Source organism: Leptonychotes weddellii, chromosome 2, assembly GCF_054177405.1.
Source record: "Leptonychotes weddellii isolate Sample4059 chromosome 2, ASM5417740v2, whole genome shotgun sequence".
Lineage (NCBI taxonomy): Eukaryota > Metazoa > Chordata > Mammalia > Carnivora > Phocidae > Leptonychotes > Leptonychotes weddellii.
In genome coordinates this window covers 14,150,430-14,170,083 of record NC_138370.1, presented here as the reverse complement: position 1 = coordinate 14,170,083, position 19,654 = coordinate 14,150,430, and the positions used below count along the sequence as shown (strand labels likewise).

The following is a 19,654-nucleotide window of genomic DNA, read 5'->3' as shown; positions in this document are numbered from 1 at the left end:
ATATTTGAAGTCCCCAAATTGTGCCCCGTGTACTTACTATCGTAAGACATCTGTGGTGTCCCTAAAATTATGGTTAGTGACTATATTAACTGCTCTTCATATCCATTTGAATTAATTAAGTGAAGTGTTATTTTGTGAATAAACCATTAGTGATGGAGATCTTGATGTGGAAATAGAACAGAAGCAAATGTTACATTGGTATAGTTTTACAGACCTTTCACAGTTTTTATGGAGAGTATAATCCTCTAGGATACATATTTATGACATTTCCGTAGCAGAGAATAAAAATAATTTAAGTCATAATAGTACTGAAGAATTAGAGCAATAACAAAAATGTTACTTTTCAGATCTTTGACACAGGCTAAATAATAGACTTCATTTTAAAAAGAGCTGTTGGATATTCTAGCATACATTCGCATAGTCTTAAAAAGCCAGATAACGATGAAGTCATATTTAAGTTAGTAAATTGTTAATGAAAACGTTTGCTTTTTAAAGATGATAGTCATAAGAACGTCTAAGTAATGCATGTTAGCACTTTCCCTAATATGCTACATGTTTTCTCAAAAAAAAAAAAAATTTGTTTAAATTTCTCGAAATAAAACAATCTGACGTATGGTCATGTGTCACCAGGACTGAATCGGAAGATCTCCTACTCACTGATTAACTCTGCTGACGGGCAGTTCTCCATTAATGAATTATCTGGAATCATTCAGTTAGAAAAGCCCTTGGATAGAGAACAGCAGGCTGTGTACACCCTTACTTTGAAAGCTGTAGATCAGGGTTTGCCAAGGAGGTTGACCGCAACGGGCACTGTTGTTGTGTCCGTTTTGGACATAAATGACAACCCTCCTGTGTTTGAGTACCGTGAATATGGTGCTGCCGTGTCTGAGGACATTCTCATCGGAACAGAAGTTCTTCAAGTGTATGCGGCCAGTCGGGATATTGAAGCAAATGCAGAAATCACCTACTCGATAATAAGTGGAAATGAACACGGAAAATTCAGTATCGATTCTAAAACAGGTAACCTACCCTGTGAATGAGAGGAAGCCCTTTATTCTACCCCAAAGGCTAGCTCGCCAGCACTTTACCTGATGCAAAGAGACAGATCAAGACATCGGCAGTAGCTACTCTGGAAAGATAAAACTCGACTTTTCTTTGTGTTGTTACTTTAAGTGGGATTCAAAGTGGTTTAGAACTTTTGAGCGGAAAATTAAAGAATCACACTCTAGTAATTCAGTCAAGATGTCAGAGGTAGTAAATTAGTAAAGATAAAGCGTAGATGACGGAAGAGGATCTTGTGTAAGGGCTCCTTGCTCACTCCCATATTGAACCCATGTCAAAGTAGCTTCTTACGTGAAACAGTGGTTTCGACCCCTTTGATCTTAATTTCTATAGGGGGCATCTGATAATTCATTAAAATTGGCATCTTCATTATGCTAGTTACATAGAATAGCCGAAGTACTCTGAGTCAAACTGAATGACTGTCGACAAGGTCAAGAGTCGTAGGAGCTGTTGACGCTTGCTGCGTAAACACTTTTGTTGTCTTGTTAACCTGTGGTCTAAAACAGCGGTAAGTCTCCTAACCTTGCAGAAAGTCACTCCATTCACACCGTATTTAATTGCGTGTGACTATTGCAGATGAAGAGTAGGTGTGTGGTGATGCTATTTTAAAACCTTTTTTTAATGCATATCATAGAATTATTATTTTTAGGGCTCCTTTATAGGATGGACTATAAAGAAGGGTGTTAAAGGAATTGTTAAATCAAAAAGGGATTCTTTTTTAGTGACAAGATGTAAATAGTTATTCTGGAGATATTAAAAAAAGGATACACATTTCTATAAAAGAGAAACAATGAGAGAAGGGAAAGGAAAATAAAAGCCCAAGAGCAGAATTCTTCTGTTTCCTTTCTACATTATTAGAGGGATGTCTATAGTAGATGGTGGTTTGGAAGAGAGGAGAAATATAATCATTTTTACAGTGGGATGTGGGTAGTGTTGACTGCAGGAGCAATTTAAATACCACAGAGAAATAAATGAGCATCCGGGGATGGGCAAACTCATAATTTTTAATTGCTGAACTAAGATATTAGAAAACCTAAATAAATGATAAGCAGACTTTTGAGGCAGAAATGGAAGTGTTTGTTTGGAAGTGTGTTCCCATCACAGTAGGAGGAAGTGGTAACATTTGAAAGTCCTGGAAGTCATTTTGCTCTTCCATCTAGGGGCCATATTTATCCTTGAGAATCTGGATTATGAAAGCTCTCATGAATATTACCTGACTGTCGAGGCCACTGACGGAGGCTCGCCTTCATTAAGTGATGTTGCAACTGTGAGCATTAATGTAACCGATATCAACGACAATTCCCCTGTGTTCAGCCAAGACACCTACACGGCAGTGGTCAGTGAGGATGCCCCTCTCGAGCAGTCTGTCATCACGGTGTGTATTTTCTCCCTTACCATGTTCTTCTTCTGGATCTTTGAAGGAAATTTCCGGAGGGTCCATCCAGTTTTTGTCGTGGCCTTATCGAAAATAATTGGAAGATGTGGAAATGTCTTTTGTTATCCCAATCAATTACTGGCTCTGTTATAAATTACTGCCTTATAACAGCTGGCTGTTGATATCAGAAATTGGCTTAGTAGACTCCCGCCCCTTCCTTAGCTGTCTCCTAAGCAGGAGTGTGATGTTTTCTAGGTTATGGCTGATGACGCTGATGGACCTTCAAACAGCCACATTCGCTATTCAATTACAGATGGTAACCAAGGAAGTCCATTTACAATTGACCCTACCAGAGGAGAGGTGAAAGTGACCAAGCTTCTAGACCGGGAAACAGTACGTGCAAAAGTTTGGCTTAAATTGTTTACAAATTACCAAATCAGTACATAGAGGTTCCTTGTGCTCCCATCTGTCACATGATGGGACGTACGAGAAGGGTAGAACCAGCCTTGTTCAGGTACTGACAAGCGAGGTACAAACACTTGGAAAAGCAATTCCAGTAGGAAAATCTCAAGAATATAAGAGACGTGTTTCATGCTGATAGAAGTTTGGATAAAAAGGTTTATCTTCAGGAAGAAACTACTCTTGGCTCCAGTGTTTGGAGGCCCTTCATGGAGCTAGTTGCTGGGTTTTCAATAATGGCAGAGACTCAGAAAACATAGTCGTTGAGAGACTGGGAGTCCCCGTGAGGAACTGCTTGAACAGAGGCATGGGGCAAGGAGGACGTGGTGTGTATTTAGGTGATTATTTTGGGTTGTATTGGAGTAGAGGAATCCCACCAAGAAGTGAGGGACACGGTAGAAAGGTGTGCAAGGAACGGATCAGAGGCTCAGGCTGGATGCTGCAGGCGGCAGGGAGGTAGCGAGCAGTTGGGAGCCTGGGGGTAACTCTCCGGGGAGACTGGTGTGAGGGTGAGTGTCACAGTGGGAGTGCGCGGTGTTCACCAGCGCCGGGTACCGTACCGTGAGGCAGCAAGAGCCCGGTTGGGAGGTGCCATGACGAGCGAGTGAGCGAGCAGACAAATGCAGAGACCTCGTGAAGGAGAAATCCGGGTCCGCAGAGCTCCGATATGGCCCCGCATAGAAAGCAGTGGCGTCCGAGATGTCGGTTCTCTCCTGCCTGGCCGTGGCTGGGGCCCACCCTCCTGGAGAGCCGGGGCGTCGGGAGGCCGTTGACTTTGCCCTGGGAGTGGTGGTGGCCGGTGGGGTCTGATGAGTCGAGTTCTAGAGGAGAGTGGCGCATGAAGGAAAGATTTTCAGCCAGTATTTGGAGATTTTACTCAAACTTAAGAGACCTGAAAGCTGGAAATACAGATACGGCACAGACCTCTGGAGATGATGACAGAGGCAGTTGGAGGGAGTGAGGTAAATGTGAGCAACCGGAGAGAGGAAAGCCGGGCTGCACCCCCCGTCCGTCCACTCACACTCAGGGAGCTGCCTGGCGAGGTCACCAAGTCCAGAAGTGAATTCAAAGGACATTGGTGGTAATGGAGTATAGTTTCAGAACACTAACAGGTAAAGCTGAGAGGAATTTGGGAAGATAGTGATGAGCTACCTCAGTCAAGTCTCAATTCTTTCATTCCTTTTGCGTCCTGTTACTTCTGAGCAGGGACTTTGCAAGAGCTTAGGAAGCACGACTGTTAGGCTTCAGGTTGCCATCCTGCTGGCCAAACAAAACTGAGTGTGACTGATGTGCTTTTCAGCTCCTTTGGTGCACTGATGTCCGGTATGATGGCGTGCGGTGTGTCCCAGGCCATTTGCCCTTTTCCGTTGGAGCATCTTGCAGGGCTCATATTCTGCAGAACATACTCCGGGGTTTGGCTCGCTTTCTGGTGTCTTCCACCTCCTTCTTGAGGAGAAAGCTTCACAGGGGACTGCCCTCAAACAGAGCCCACCTCACTTGATGAACTTTCCTTTGTAGGGGGTCACGAAGAACTCCTCCTCAGGGATTTGGACAGGGGATTGTAATCTGAGTGTACGAGTGATGGGGGAGGGTGATCTGGCGTGTCCTGAGGTGTTGAAGATGACTGAGCCCTCAGAGCTGGAAGACCACTTCCTCTGGCTTCGGGCTGACAGTCCCACTTGGGCCTTAGAGAAAGCTGCCATCCCTGTTACTTACAAAAGCAATTGCTTTCGAGCCCTGTTAACATTTTTCTCATTGTTTGTATTACTTCTCTGTCGTAATTTCTGTTAATCTGCAGGTTTTTAAAGATGGAATGAGTATGTTTAGAGAGGCATCAGAGAATCTAACCACCATTGGTAACTTTTCCTGTTGAGCGCATATGTTCCGTTGTGTAGATATTTGCAGCGTGCTTGTTTGTAGATTGGGGAATTGCCCACATACAAGACAGCAAGTGAGGACGGGTACACAGGTCTGCCCTTCCAGGCTCTCAGTCCCCTTCTGATGAAACCCTGCGTTTGGGCCTTGTGAAGTGGACATGTGTTCTCTTTGTTTTGTGTCTGAAAAGATTTCAGGTTACACACTCACAGTTCAGGCGTCTGATAATGGCAGTCCGCCCAGGGTCAACACGACCACCGTGAACATCGACGTGTCGGATGTCAATGACAATGCTCCGGTCTTCTCCAAGGGAAACTACAGTGTCATTATCCAGGTAATCTCGGGGATGCTCAGTGGTTCATCGAGCCCATGCCTTTTGAAATGAGCTCTTCTGTTGGCCTCAGTTGTTCGTTTGAAATATCTTTCTTTTCCAAAGACTACTTTTTAGAAAAACAGGAAGAGTAAAATGAGTCCATCGATACTAAAAAATGAGCGTTTTCAAGATCCAGCCAAGCTTTTCTCTCTCCTTTTTGTGCTTTGCTTTTTTAAGACATTCTCACTAGCTTGATCCTTCATCTGATTTTCTGCTGTCCCGTATTTGAGCAGCATCAGAGAATCTAATCCACTTTTCTTTTCCTCCTCCCCCACTCCATCCCTCTCGCACTTCTGCTCCCCATGCATCCTTTCTTCTCACATGTGCCCTCCCCAAGCTCCCACCTTTCCCCTTCGCCCCTTTCTCCTCCCCATCACTGCCCCCCCCCACCCCCTGTTCTCTCTTCTCCTATCCAGTGGAACACAGCAAGGCTTTGTTTTCTGTATACATCACGTAACAGAAAACCTGCCTGTGTCTCCTGCCGTATAGATTTGGTTTTGTTGAAAGTCGAGGCGTTTTTGGTTCTTGTACCCTGCAGGAAAATAAGCCGGTGGGTTTCAGCGTACTGCAGCTGGTCGTGACAGACAAGGATTCCTCGCATAACGGCCCACCCTTCTTCTTTACTGTTGTGAGTGGGAATGACCACGGGGCCTTCGAAGTGAACCAGCAAGGGGTCCTCCTGACATCAGCTGACATAAAGAGGAAGGTGAAAGATCATTACCTACTGCATGTTAAGGTATGAAAGTCTTCATGATTTTGCTGTGGATTCCTAGAGGAGAGATCCTTTGGGGGCTGTCTCCTTGTATGTAAATAGCTTAACATTTCATGATAAAACAAAATGAATAGAATTGTGGTCCTTTTTTTTTTTTTTTTTTTTTTGCCATACCTTTGTTTTCATCCCAGGGCACGTTGAGGGGTCTCATTTATTCATTTGGTTACTTCATCATGGACATTGATGGAGCTAAGCTTCCTTATGAGTTAGTGAAAGGGCTATGAAGAAGCATTTATCCTTTTCCTTGTAGGCTTCTTATGAAGAAATAACTATCTAGTAATTGGTAATTTTTTAAAACATGAACAATGTAAATGTATTTTGAGTAAGAACTTGTAAACAATGACAAAGATGACAAAGGTGTTTTTGTTTTGTTTTAATTTTCTCACAGGTGGCAGATAATGGAAAGCCTCCCTTGTCATCTTTGACATATATTGACATCAGGGTCATTGAGGAGAGCATTTATCCGCCTGCAATCTTACCACTAGAGATTTTCATTACTGCTTTTGGAGAGGAATACTCAGGCGGCGTCATTGGGAAGATTCACGCAACGGACCAAGACGTGTATGACACGTTAAGCTACAGTCTGGATCCCCAAATGGACAAGCTTTTCTCTGTTTCCAGCACCGGGGGTAAGCTGATAGCCCACAAAAAGCTAGATGTAGGGCAGTACCTTCTTAACGTCAGCGTCACCGATGGGAAATTTACAACGGTGGCGGACGTCACAGTGCACATCCGACAGATCACACAGGAGATGCTGAACCAGACCATTGCTATCCGCTTCGCCAATCTCACCCCGGAAGAATTCGTTGGTGACTATTGGCGCAACTTCCAGCGGGCTCTCCGGAACGTCTTGGGTGTGAGAAGGAACGACATACAGATCGTCAGTCTGCAGCCCTCTGAACCTCATCCACATCTGGATGTCTTGCTTTTCGTAGAGAAATCAGGTAGTGCCCCGGTTTCAACCAAACAACTTCTGCACAAGATTAATTCTTCCGTGACCGATATTGAGGAAATCATTGGTGTGAGGATACTGGATGTATTCCAGAAGCTCTGTGCAGGACTGGATTGCCCATGGAAATTCTGTGACGAGAAGGTGACCGTGGATGAAAACGTTATGTCAACGCATAGCACGGCCAGACTGAGTTTTGTGACTCCACATCACCACAGAACAGCCGTGTGTCTCTGCAAAGGTAACACACAGAAGTAGATGAAAGCAGGGGTACAGATCATTTCACGGGAAGCCTTTGCAGGCTACACAGTAACGATCATTTTCTTGAAGTTCCTGTTAATTAGCTTCCCCCCCCCCCCCTCTGTTTTTGAAACAGAGGGAAGATGCCCACTTGTCCATCACAGATGTGAAGACAGTCCATGCCCTGAGGGATCTGAGTGCGTCTCCGATCCCAGAGACGACAGATACACCTGCGTCTGCCCGGGTGGCAGGTTTGGTCAGTGCCCAGGTAAGAGTTCAGTGATGAAGCACGCTCCTGTTTTTAAAAGTCACTTTCAAGTGTTTCTTGCCATCGTTTTCTTTATTGGGGTTGACAGACGTTATAAAGTGCATTTATTATAACAAGTCCGGCATACAAATGAATCGAGAGCAGTAGTCACTTTTCCTTCCTCTTACGTATGACAACCCACCCCTGAGTTACTAGTGACACTCTTCCTTCTCTGTGATTGTGGTCATGTCAACATACAGTCCCATATGTACACATTCAGAGTGATTTTTCCCACATTATCTTTATCAAAAAAAAAAAAAAAAAAAGTTACCACATCTCACAGAGTTTGCTGCTTGCTTTTCTGTGGCTTAACGTATGTCGTGGGCATCTTCCCAAGTCCGTGGCCGTAAACCTAATGCTTTCCAGTGGTTATACCATGGTTTTCCAACTTTGTCCTTATTCATAGAGCTTGAGGTTATAAAGATGTTTTCTTGTGTTAAAAATGAATCCTTTTCTACACTTAATCATGGTGAGGCGCTGAGGAATGGACAGAATTGCTGAGTCATTCCGTGGTAGTCCTGAAACTAATATAACATTGTATGTTAATTATACTTTTACTTTTTTAAAAAGTACTTTTATACATATAGCCTTATTTATTGGTGCTTTCTAAAACTAGGATTTACTACGTCAAAGATTAACTACATTTTTGGGGCTCCTGGGTGGCTCAGTCGTTAAGCGTCTGCCTTCGGCTTAGGTCATCATCCCAGGGTTCTGGGATCGAGCCCCACGTCTGGCTCCCTGCTCCGTGGGGAGCCCGCTTCTCCCTCTCCTGCTCCCCCTGCTTGTGTTCCCTCTCTCACTGTGTCTCTGTCAAATAAATAAATAAAATCTTAAAAAAAAAAAGATTAACTATATTTTTAATTTTTAAATATACCATTATATTAGTTTCCCAGAAAGTTACACCAATTCCTTTCTTGCAGTCATGTGTGACCGTCTCACTCCCCATTCTATTACCAATATATGGTTTTCAATTAAAAAACAAATTCCCCCATCCAGTGGGCATGAAATGATACCTGGTTATTTTAGTTTGCATTGCTCCAGCTTCTTGTGAAAGTTTTATTTATTCCTACTACCATTTCCTCTCTTGGACTGGCCTGTTCATATTCTTTGCTTGCTTGTTGGGGTTACTTGTCTATTTCTTGTTTTTAGTGTGTAGAACATTCTGTGTGCTGTGAGCATGAATGTTATCTCCATCCCACTGTCTATTATTGGTGTTTTGATTTGTTTACAGTATTTCTTGTCATTTTGAAATTTAATTTTTGTCGATTCTGTATAATTTTACATAACTATTTCCACCTCTGGAGAGTGATATTATTTTCATCATTTTTGCAAATTTCATTGTATTTTGCTTGAAAAGTTTCCCCAAACCACCTGAGGCTATGTAAATATTTTCCTTAATTGTCTTCTAATAATTTTATATTGAACCTTTTTATATTTAGATCTTTCATTGTTCTAGAATTCATTTCTCTCTGATACAGTAGTCCAATTCTCTTCCAAAAGGAAATCCAGTTATGCTGTGTTTTTTATTAAAGCAAATAGACCTTTTCCATTGAATTGAATTTTATAATGTTGTAACCTTAAAACTTGGATCAGTGTTGGGGGGAATCTCACTTTTACAAATACGCTTCAGCTTGGTTCTGATTTATGTTTTCCTCTTTGTGATTCACAGGGAGTTCATCTGTAACATTTACTGGAAACAGCTTTGTGAAATACCGTCTAATGGAAAATGAAAACAAATTGGAGATGAAACTGACCATGAGGCTCAGAACGTACTCGGCTCACGCGGTTGTGATGTACGCACGTGGGACTGACTACAGCATCTTGGAGGTATGTTTTTGTACCCGAAGACCTTAAAAACACGGAATTCCATTTCATGTTCACATTGTCCATTTTTGGAAAAAAAAAAAAAATTTAAGGGAAATGGTTTTATTCCACACTTAAATAGTTCCTTGATACCTCTATGAGTTTTAGACTCTTGGGCTAAAAAGCTATTTTTGCTCTGCAGTAGTATAGAAATGGACTTCAGTGTCTCAGAACTTTTTTAGGTCATGTGACAGTTAACATTCAAACTCCAAGCAGTATTATATCTTATTAATGTTAGACAGTTTATAGAGAGTATTCACAAGTGCTTGTAAGTGATAATTATCTTTTTTTTTTTTTTTTTAAATGCATGATCCACTTTTGATTTTACCTGATGCTATTTTTGGTTGTTATTCAGTTAACAGTTAATTGTGGGTGATTTCCATGATGCTTTTTGGAGGTGCAGTTGGCACTTGAACTTGCATTAGGTTCATTTCTACTCTTGGTGCAGTGATGAGACGAGCGTGTGTTCTGCAGTGCTTAAAATGCAGTCTCACTCCCTTTCCCTTCAGTCGCCAAACCTACCTCTCCTTTGGATGTTTGGTCAGAGTTCCTCGTTGACGATCCTGCGAGGGTAATGTGAACGGTGATTGTCTTTATCACAGATTCATAACGGAAGGCTACAGTACAAGTTTGACTGTGGAAGTGGTCCTGGCATCGTGTCTGTGCAGAGCATTCAAGTCAATGATGGGCTGTGGCATGCCGTGTCTCTAGAAGTGAATGGAAACTATGCTAGGTTGGTTCTGGACCAAGTTCACACGGCGTCAGGCACAGCCCCCGGGACCCTGAAAACCCTAAACCTGGATAACCATGTGTTTTTCGGTGGCCATATCCGTCAGCAAGGCACCAGGCACGGGAGAAGCCCCCAAGTCGGGAACGGTTTCAGGGGCTGTATGGACTCCATTTACTTGAATGGGCAGGAGCTCCCTCTGAATAACAAGCCGAGAAGCCACGCGCACATTGAAGAATGGGTGGACGTCTCTCCTGGGTGCTTACTAACAGCTACCGAAGACTGCTCAAGCGACCCTTGCCAGAACGGAGGCATTTGCCACCCCTCGCCTCCTGGAGGTAGGCCTCGTCATGCTAGTCATCTTCAGAGCGTTACGCGCGGAGGCCCTTGGCAAGTTCCTCAAGTCTTTGTTTTCCCTTCCCATTCACACGATGGTGTCAGATCCTGCAGTAAGTGTTGGAATGGAGGGAAACCAGAGCAGGGCTGGACTCAGGATTCTTCCCCCAGTCAGGCTGCAGGACCTCCTCGTTCTGCACCAGGAACCACTGGTGAACCACAGCTAACCCTGCCCTCTTCTTCCTTGTGCTGTGTGTGTGTTTTGTGCACTCTTCTTCCAACCACATCGGCGTTGAGCCAGTGGGACTCAGAACCGTACGCTCAGTCCTTCTTGAGAGCTCCCTTAGATCTGATGGCTCAGCACCTAGGGACTGCTGGCCTTGCTACAGACGGGGTTTGGTTTTCCAGAATGCCTTGAACCCTCCTGAAGTGTCGCCAGTCGTGTCCTGAAGCCTTAGCGTAGTAGAGTACTCTGTGGCGTTTGTTAACCTGCCCTATTTGTCCCCTTCCCAGAAATAGAAGCTATGAAAGGACAGTCATGGTGCCTCATCAGGAGAGAGCTTTGTGTAATTAATGGAGCAAAAATCAGAATAGCACTTCACTGGGATTTCCACGGATTTGGCTTTGTGTTATTTTCTTTGGGAAGTGTTTGTGCATACTCCACACAAAGAACAGGCCAGGTTATCCCCAGAATAATACTCTGCATGAAAGTATGAAAGTTTATCCTGTGCTCACGTTCCATGTCCAAGTCAGGTCAGCAAGGACGCTGTCCTCGTTGACTCAGGGATGAGACCGAGAGAAGCATTTTCTTGAAACGTGCAAGCACGATCCCTGTAGCAGCAGGAGGGCGAGAAAATGGTGCCCGGGCTCCTAAAGCTTCTAGCTCAGAGTATCGCATCTTTGGCCAAAGAAACTCCCACAGCCGTGGCCAACTTCAGAGGCAGCAGGGAAGTGCAGTCCTGCCCCAGAAACAGCTGGAAAAAGTCTACCACCCTGTCCCATGTCACAGTCTTTGCAAAAGTCTGACATTCTCTGTGCTCCTTTGGACACATTTGACAATCACCTTCCCTTGATGGTAGTTCATAGTCTTCCGAATACTTCCACATTATCATCTCAGCCTTTAAAAGTTTGGGAGCTGCAAATAAATGGGGATGTTTGGTAGTAAGTGTTGTTAGTTGGCATGGCCACTCAAATAAAGGACTGTTTTTCCCTGCTCTCTACGCTTGGCCCAGTGACCTTACATAAATTATGATTAAGTCAAGCTGATGATGAGTTCTCTCTTCAGCTCTTTTGGTTTGGTTATACCAACAGTGGAAGTTAGATCTTGTTGATGACGACGACATCGTACCCAGAGGGAATACGAATTGTACTAACTTCTACGGGTCTCAGAGAACGAAGGCTTCTCTTAAAAGTCAAAACCAATATTATACTGAGATAGATTCTTTGAGTTATTGAATGATTGGACCTTTTTGTTCCCTTTCGCTCCTGCAGGTTATTACTGCAAATGCAGCGCCCTGTACATAGGGACATACTGTGAGTTGAGCGTCAACCCGTGTTCCTCCAACCCGTGTCTTTATGGTGGCACGTGCATCGTGGACAACGGGGACTTTCTGTGTCAGTGCAGAGGATTATACACCGGTCAGAGGTCGGTGTAGCCCTCCGGATGAAACTTCTTAAAATGCCTCCCTTTCATACGTAGGACTACATTTACTTCTTGTTCTCTGTTGTGCTGGATTCCTTTGCAGTGAAAGTGTGACGTTGATGCCTCTTTCCGTGTCCTCCAGGTGCCAGCTTAGCCCTTACTGCAAGGATGAGCCCTGTAAAAATGGTGGAACGTGCTTTGACAGTTTGGACGGTGCTGTCTGTCAGTGTGATTCGGGTTTTAGGGGAGAAAGGTAACTGGCTTCTTCCAACATTTGTATTTGCGTCTCCCTGTCGTGTCACGTCAATTCGCAGATGCGACAGAACTTTATTCATTTGGGTGACGTTGCTTTAGACTTTCATGTTCCCCACCCTTAGGTCCTTGTAGACTTTATCCTTTCACTCATTAAAATACCGAGCAGGTAAACACAGCGTAGTGCCTGAGGATACCTACCTCTGCGCTTCAGAGATCTTGATCAGTAAGGTTCTCGCAGGCAGGACGTGTTTGTGGAATGATGGTTTTATTAAGGCAGACACGCATGGAGGTGGTTACCGGTCTTCGGAGTGGGATGACCGTGACCTCTCTTCAGAATATGCCGTAATTAACATTTATCTAGCGTCTAGCACCCGTTTTCCAGGGGAGGAAAATGAGGCACAGCGGGGCTTGCGTACACCTTGAAGGAGGCGAGTTTTTAGTTCTCAGATGCCCTTTCACTCGTTCCGTTTATAAAGTGACTCTGTGCATGTTCCTTGTACGTGCCTCATGCCTCCCTGAAGTGTGCACCGTCGGTCTCGTGTGAAGGCTCTGAGTGTGAGCTGCGTGTAGGTATCTGCCTGTGCTTTTGCTCAGTGGTGCTTAGAGTCGTGAGTTGTGCCATCAGTCACGTGGTCTCCGTTCCTAAGTTGACCTTCCTAATTCTAGTCAACTGATACCTAATATATTTGACAAAAATGTCTCAAATGTTGAATGGCTGTTGAGTATGGGGGGGGAGGCAGTAGATACACTTTATTAAAGGAGGGAGGGTTTGAGACGGGCCGGGCACATCTGCACAGGGCCCCCTCTTGGAAGAGCAGAGGGCGTGGAGAGGCCCGGGAAGGTTCCGTCAGGGGAGGGGCCGTGGGAGGTTTTCAGCAGGAGAAATGTCTTGAAATGGGAAACAGTTTTCTAACCTTTCCCATGTTTTATGCGACTGTTGTATTTCCAAGCAGGGAGATGAGAAATCTGAGCCCAGCCTGTTAGGACAGTTTCCAGCATACGGTTTATCCAAATGCACATTCTGAGCAAAGAGAATCAGACACAGACTGAATGCTTAGCCTGGGAGTTTGGTTTAGTCACCTGGCAGTTAAATAGGGCGTGACGTGATGCTTATCTCCCCGACGTCCCCAGTATAGACTCTCGTGCTTAATTACTCCTCGAGAGGTGTTTTGTGGTCACGACTGTTGTTGGTAGTGTGTTTTTGGTGGTTACCGCCTCTGTTTTGTTTGGGTTCAGTCCCTGGTCTCTGGGAGCCGCGGGCGTGGCCTGGCGCAACGTGTGTGGCAAGTGTCTGTCCTCGTTCTTGGCAGGTGTCAGAGCGACGTTGACGAGTGTGCCACCAGCCCCTGCCGCAACGGGGCTCTGTGTGAGAACACGCACGGCTCCTATCACTGCAACTGCAGCCAAGAGTACAAGGGCAGACACTGTGAGGACGCCTCGCCCAATCAGTACGTGTCCACTCCCTGGAACATCGGACTGGCCGAGGGCATAGGCATTCTCGTCTTCGTAACGGGGATATTTTTGCTGGTGGTGGTGTTTGTCCTCTGCCGCAAGATGATCAGTCGGAAGAAGAAACAGCAGGCTGAACCCGAGGACAAGCACCTGGGCCCCAGCACCGCTTTCTTGCAAAGACCGTATTTCGATGCAAAGCTCAATAAGAACGTTTACTCAGACATACCCCCCCAGGTGCCTGTCCGTCCTATCTCCTACACTCCAAGCATTCCGAGCGACTCCAGGAACAACCTGGACCGCAATTCCTTTGAAGGATCTGCCATCCCAGAGCATCCGGAGTTCAGCACCTTTAACCCCGAGTCTGTGCACGGACACCGGAAAGCCGTGGCCGTCTGCAGCGTGGCCCCAAACTTGCCTCCACCGCCGCCTTCAAACTCCCCTTCCGACAGCGACTCCATACAGAAACCCAGCTGGGACTTCGACTACGACAGTAAGAGTGGCCCTTTGCATCTGCATAAAATGTCACTGAGCTGAACGGTGACCTTGTGCAGTTTGCCAGAGCTTCGGGTGGGTCCAGTCACGTTGTGGAGCCTGTGGTGTTGATACGTAGGCTCACACTCCCGAGACCCTGGGTGTGATGTGAGAAACTTGCCCTGGCTGAGTGCCGGGGCTGTGATGTCCCGGGAATCGAGGACCTGAATCTAGTCCTGCTCACACTAATATTCGGGAGAGAGCCTGTCATTTTGGGGATGGATATGGGCTCTCGATTAGGATTTTGGGGGCTTTTTATGACAAATTAGGAAGGGCATTTGGCATGATGGATTTTTAAAGTCAGAAGTGCTAGTATTTATAGCAGTGGCCTACCATATCTTTTGATGCTTTAAAAATGGCTATGTATGCCCTTTTAAGAGGAAGTTTTAAGTCCCCATACTGGCTCATGATCTCCACAAGCGGGGTGATTGAGAATTTTTCTGTTCTGTGAATCTGCAAGAATGCTTGCAGGTTTGTAGGTTTTTGGTTTGCTTTTCAGATGCTTCTTTTTTCTTTCAGTTGTTCCCATAGTTAGTCGGGCTCACGCAGTATTTGGGTGCTGCTTGCTCTGTGTGAGAACACAGCAGTGAACCACCCAGAGGCCTTATCCTCACGGGGCTGACCGTTGTCACCTCTTCCTTTTAGCTAAGGTAGTGGACCTCGATCCCTGTCTCTCCAAGAAACCCCTGGAGGAAAAGCCTTCCCACCCATACAGCGCCCGGGAAAGCCTGTCGGAGGTGCAGTCCCTCAGCTCCTTCCAGTCCGAGTCGTGCGATGATAATGGTGAGTAAAGAGTTTTGAAATGCCGCGCTGTGGGCGTGGTGCGGCGTGTGGAATGTTGCGGATGTGCCCGGTGCCCTCGTGGAGGCTCCAACTGTGGTCACGTCCCACTCGAGACCACCGGTACACAGCCCACAGCCCCTTGTACAACCTGCATGAACATCTGCGGGGGAAAATATTTCAGACATTCCTAACGGGATAGGCATTTGAACTGCAGCAGCTTGTCAGAAATAGGGAAGAAAATATACTGAAGATCTTTTCTGATTAGGGCTTTTTGGTTTTTTTTTCCCCACAACAGTAAATGTTCTAGAGATTTTGTGGGGGTGAAAAAAAAAAAAAATGCAGCTTTCTTAAGCACAGCCCCCGACCCATCCTCCTACTCCTGTGCCCCCGGGTGGCAAAGCGGTAGTCGGAAATGTTCAGCTCCGGTAGCTCCTTCGCTAGTACGAGGTTTTATTTGTCTCTTCCCCCAACTCCCCTGCGGCCCCAGCTCCCATTTGGATCAGAACGTACTGACTGAGAGCGCAGTTTAAGAGATGGCTAGTAAGTTTGATTATATTTCTAATGAAGAAAGTTTGACAGTGGGATCTTTGATGCCAGTTATGTTGATCTGATTTCCCTAGGTAAACTGCGTTAATAACCAGCTTTGCCATGTTAACACATACCAGTAGAGAAAATGGTCAATATTCAGTAATAAAATAGTTGTTGGTGGAAATTTTTGCAGCTCAGAATTAGTAAGTTTGACTATTTTTTTTTTTCCCTTAAAAATGTAATGTGTTTAACCATTTCAAATATTTGGTGGAAAGAAATAACCCATTATCATTTATTTCTAAACCCAGAGTAATACAGTTCATAATATATTGCAGTCTTTTTCCAAACTAAAGATGGCCATGAGTTGACTCCATTTCTGATTCCAAGCCTGTTATGTGTCGGATCAGAGTTCACCTGTGTTTATTACTTATTACTTAGTAACGGAGTCTCTGAGCATAGCTTTGCTTATTAAACCAAAAGAATAGAATCCTTTCTTCCATTAGGTTTAATTTAAAACAGTAGTGTTGCCAGTTTATGTAATTTATATTTTGGTTCCTAAAATGCTCTTCATAAATACATTTCAGAATCTTGTCAGTGTTTTCCTTGAAACATCGTTCTTCTTAATAGTCCTAAATACTTGTAATAAACTGTGGTCCGTTAGTTATGAAAGTTAATTTCTGGAAAACGCAGTGTGAGAAAGAAAACATATCCAGGAGTGTTTGTATTTTAATTTTTATCAGTCATAAAGTCTGTTAATTATATTTTTAGTTTTCTGAGGCTTTTGTAACAGATTACCACAAATGTGGTGGCTTAAAACAAGGTACATTTATCATCTTACAGTTCTGTAGTTTAGGAATCCCACCACAGGTCAGTGGGCTCACATGGAGGTATTGGCAGGGCTACTGTGTTTCTGCCCCCTCTAGAGGAGATCCTGCTCCCTGACCTTCCCCAGCTTCTAGAAGCCTGTCTTCTTGCAAAGACAGCATTGCCTCTCTTCAGCCATTCTCCTGTAGTCTTTGCTCCCTACACCCACAGCTAGGAGAGATTCTGCCCTGTTAAGGACCTTTGTGAATACATTGGGCTCCTACAGACCATTTAGGAAAATCTGCCCCATCTCCAGATCTTTAATCACATCAGCCAAGTCGGTCCCTTTGCCAGGGATGCCAACATATTCCCCGTCTCCCAGGATTAGATGTGGACATCTTGGAGGGCCATTTTTCAGTTTACCATACGCACACGTTTATCTTGGCATAGATGCTTTAAAACAGTCTGATCTACAAATAAAAGGGAATTTACCTAGGAAACAGCCAGGCAGACAGTCTGCATTTCTCTGCTGGTATGTTAGCTCCCCAGCTGTTAGCCTGTCTGCAAAAAAGATAAGAAATTTGGAGTTGGGAGCACACAGAACAGAATTAAAGCCAGTTTTGTATTTATATTACGTATTTTATCTTATTATGTAACGCTAACTTTTTCTTGGAATGTACAAATTCATTAAACCCAGCAAATTGGCTTAGCAAGCACTTTACTGTTTAAATGTGAAGTCTTTTGCCCATGAGATATTAAAATAAGGATTGTTTTGGCATGACTAGATCTGTAGGTGAGAAAACTTAGAGCTAAAGTATGTCTTAAATTATAGTATAATGTGGTTACTCTATCCCTTTGATTAATAACAAATATGTATCGCTTGATTAGAAAAATGTCTAAGCTATATAATAGCGAGAGTATAGGGGTCCTGCATAATTATATTATGTGTTATGCTAAAGTTTTCATGTTTTTAAATTAGGTAGAAATTATATAATGTAAAGAAATCCTATTTAATGCACTGTTTTCTAACTGAAGATTTTCCTAATTTACTCCTTTTGAACCTTTTCACAAGCTTCCATAGTGACTGTAATACACCTTGTCAACGCTGTCGTTGACACGGTGGATGAAGAAGGTATAGTCACGATAAGTGTGTGTGTGTTTGTGTTCATAGTGACTGCCACTAGAATAGTGTGCTTTCGCCTGTTGTATGTAGTGTTATAAAAAAAGTCGTTTGTGGTTTTGACGGGCTTGAGTACTTCTGTGCGGGTGTGTATGTATATTCATAATCGAGGTACGTTACAAAAATATTCTGATGTGTGTTACGTCTTCGTCTCTTTTTCCACTCATAGTGAATTTGTGTAGATACCAGAAATGACCCATAGGATCTTGACAACTTGGCTTTACATGACACAGGATTAAGAAGCTTAGAAGTCATTCTAGCTAAACACTTTTTTTTAAACCCTCTTCATAGGAATAACACTAACACACAGCTTTTATAATTACCTGAGTGTGATCAAGGATAATGATAGAACATGGCAGAAAGTAATTATTTTCATTATATGGTTTAGTGAAAATTAATATGAAGCTTTTATCTCTCTGTTCAAAATTCTATGAAAGGGCATTGATCTGCACCTAAAGTTACTTTAAATTAAATCAGCCCTTTGTTAATGCACTGAAATTTGAGTAATCACACGTAAATTGCACAGCCTAGTAGCTTTTAAACTGTAAATCCCATCCCCAGGAGGGTTTAGAATTTATCTTTTTATACACCATCAAGAGTGCATTAGGCGTAGGGGATCGTCTTTGGGAGGACATGTATGTTTTCAGGATTGAGTTGAGAAGGAAGGATGGTTTCGGGATAGGGCAGGCCAGGCTGAGCCTTGTACCTTCCTAAGAACATGTACTGTGTCTTGGTCAATCAGAAAGTAATCTGTATTTTGTCTAGTGGATTTTAGTTATAAATATTGATGGAATTTTAAAAAGCAGAACTTTAAAACCGTTCTTTCATGGGATCTCCTTCATTGAAAAATAATAGAAACTGTATTTAAAGTTGAATGCTTGAATTTTAAGAATCGAGTGCCTCTGGAGTCACAAAGGTTGTCAGTCCTCTCAAAGAAATTACCACATTTTTAGTAGATTTTAAGAACAATTCTGTAGATACACATTGACTAAATACTGGCTTATTCATTTTTTAGAACCACCATGGTCATTTCAGTTTTAGCTTTAAATTCCTGGAAGAGAACCCATCATTCAATCAGATCCTGTTTGTTCCAAATTTATTACATGGGTTTTCAGGAACATTGTAGAATGCATGGAAAGCATTGGTTTTGTTCCGAAAAGCACTGCAGTGACCCTGTTTCTACCATGATTACTACTTTCCAAGAATAAGAATCATGACAATCCTAGGAGTTCGGGCTCGACCTACATTATCTGATTTAATCCTCCTAATAAAGGGATTTCCACTCCCCTTTCAAATATAAGAACCTGAAGCTTAGCCAGGGTAAGCAACCTGCCCAGGGCCAAAGCCCTGACTGACGTGGGATTTACATCTTCTTTCCCGGTCTTCGTGCTGGAGTTCTGGTATGAGATGGGAGTTCTGAAGGAGCGAGCGGCCTTGCAGTGCTGGGCTGGGGACAGGAGTAAGCACAGCTCATGCTCTCTCCCAGGAGAAGGGGACAATGGGAATGTCAAGTCACATTCAGAATGGGCAAGGTTTGCAGAGAGTTTCTTCTAGCGATTCACAAGTCCCTACGTTGGTGAATTTGTCTGAATGTAACGTACATTTGAGCGCTGTAATGTGCTGTAAAGTGTGTCTTACGTAGCTTTAGATGTATTTGGATTCTGTCATCATATTGCTCAGTATCATGAAGGTGTCATTTAAGTTCCTATTTACATTTAGTAGAGCCTTTAGACTTTAATTATTCCTAACCAAATTGTGCTTTCAGGTTCATATTGCCAGAAAAAAGGAAAAGAAAGTAAATTCATGTTTGAGTTCCCTGGCAAAGTTCCTCATCCGGATCTTTTCCTGTCCTCCCCTGTCCCGTTTCATTTGTGCTATGTACATTTCTCAGCCATTTGGAACTTACGTAGATCATGGCTTAGAGGCCTGGTCCATGGCTGACTGGGCCTTGATAAACAGTTGGCATTGTATTATGTACTGATCTTGATTGCCTTTTCAGCCGTCTTTCTGTTTTAATTATAAATGTTTTCTTTTCTCTCTACTCTGCCACCAAAAGAGTCTTTGGCTGCTCCTGACCTCAGCAAATCAAGAGGTGACTTATGCATGCCAGTTGTTCATTGATACTCACTAAAAAACATTGG

The 19,654-nt window shown here is 43.8% G+C and overlaps 1 protein-coding gene across 4 annotated transcripts in view; it reads left to right on the top strand.

Annotated features, from left to right (window-relative positions):
- Positions 1-19,654, top strand: part of FAT1 (FAT atypical cadherin 1) — a 127,581-nt gene that overhangs the window by 105,661 nt on the left and 2,266 nt on the right. For 2 of the 4 annotated variants that reach the window (XM_081807793.1, XM_081807803.1), the window contains exons 14-27: positions 631-1,020; positions 2,223-2,437; positions 2,693-2,830; positions 4,962-5,105; positions 5,683-5,880; positions 6,305-7,106; positions 7,242-7,373; positions 9,082-9,239; positions 9,878-10,340; positions 11,830-11,983; positions 12,123-12,233; positions 13,546-14,177; positions 14,864-15,001; positions 19,570-19,605. In XM_081807793.1, the coding sequence (XP_081663919.1) occupies positions 631-1,020; positions 2,223-2,437; positions 2,693-2,830; positions 4,962-5,105; positions 5,683-5,880; positions 6,305-7,106; positions 7,242-7,373; positions 9,082-9,239; positions 9,878-10,340; positions 11,830-11,983; positions 12,123-12,233; positions 13,546-14,177; positions 14,864-15,001; positions 19,570-19,605 (3,711 nt within the window). Of the gene's footprint in view, positions 1-630; positions 1,021-2,222; positions 2,438-2,692; positions 2,831-4,961; positions 5,106-5,682; positions 5,881-6,304; positions 7,107-7,241; positions 7,374-9,081; positions 9,240-9,877; positions 10,341-11,829; positions 11,984-12,122; positions 12,234-13,545; positions 14,178-14,863; positions 15,002-15,488; positions 15,542-19,569; positions 19,606-19,654 lie in introns of all 4 variants that reach the window. The other 2 variants (XR_014141090.1, XM_081807811.1) reach the window with 2 other exon arrangements.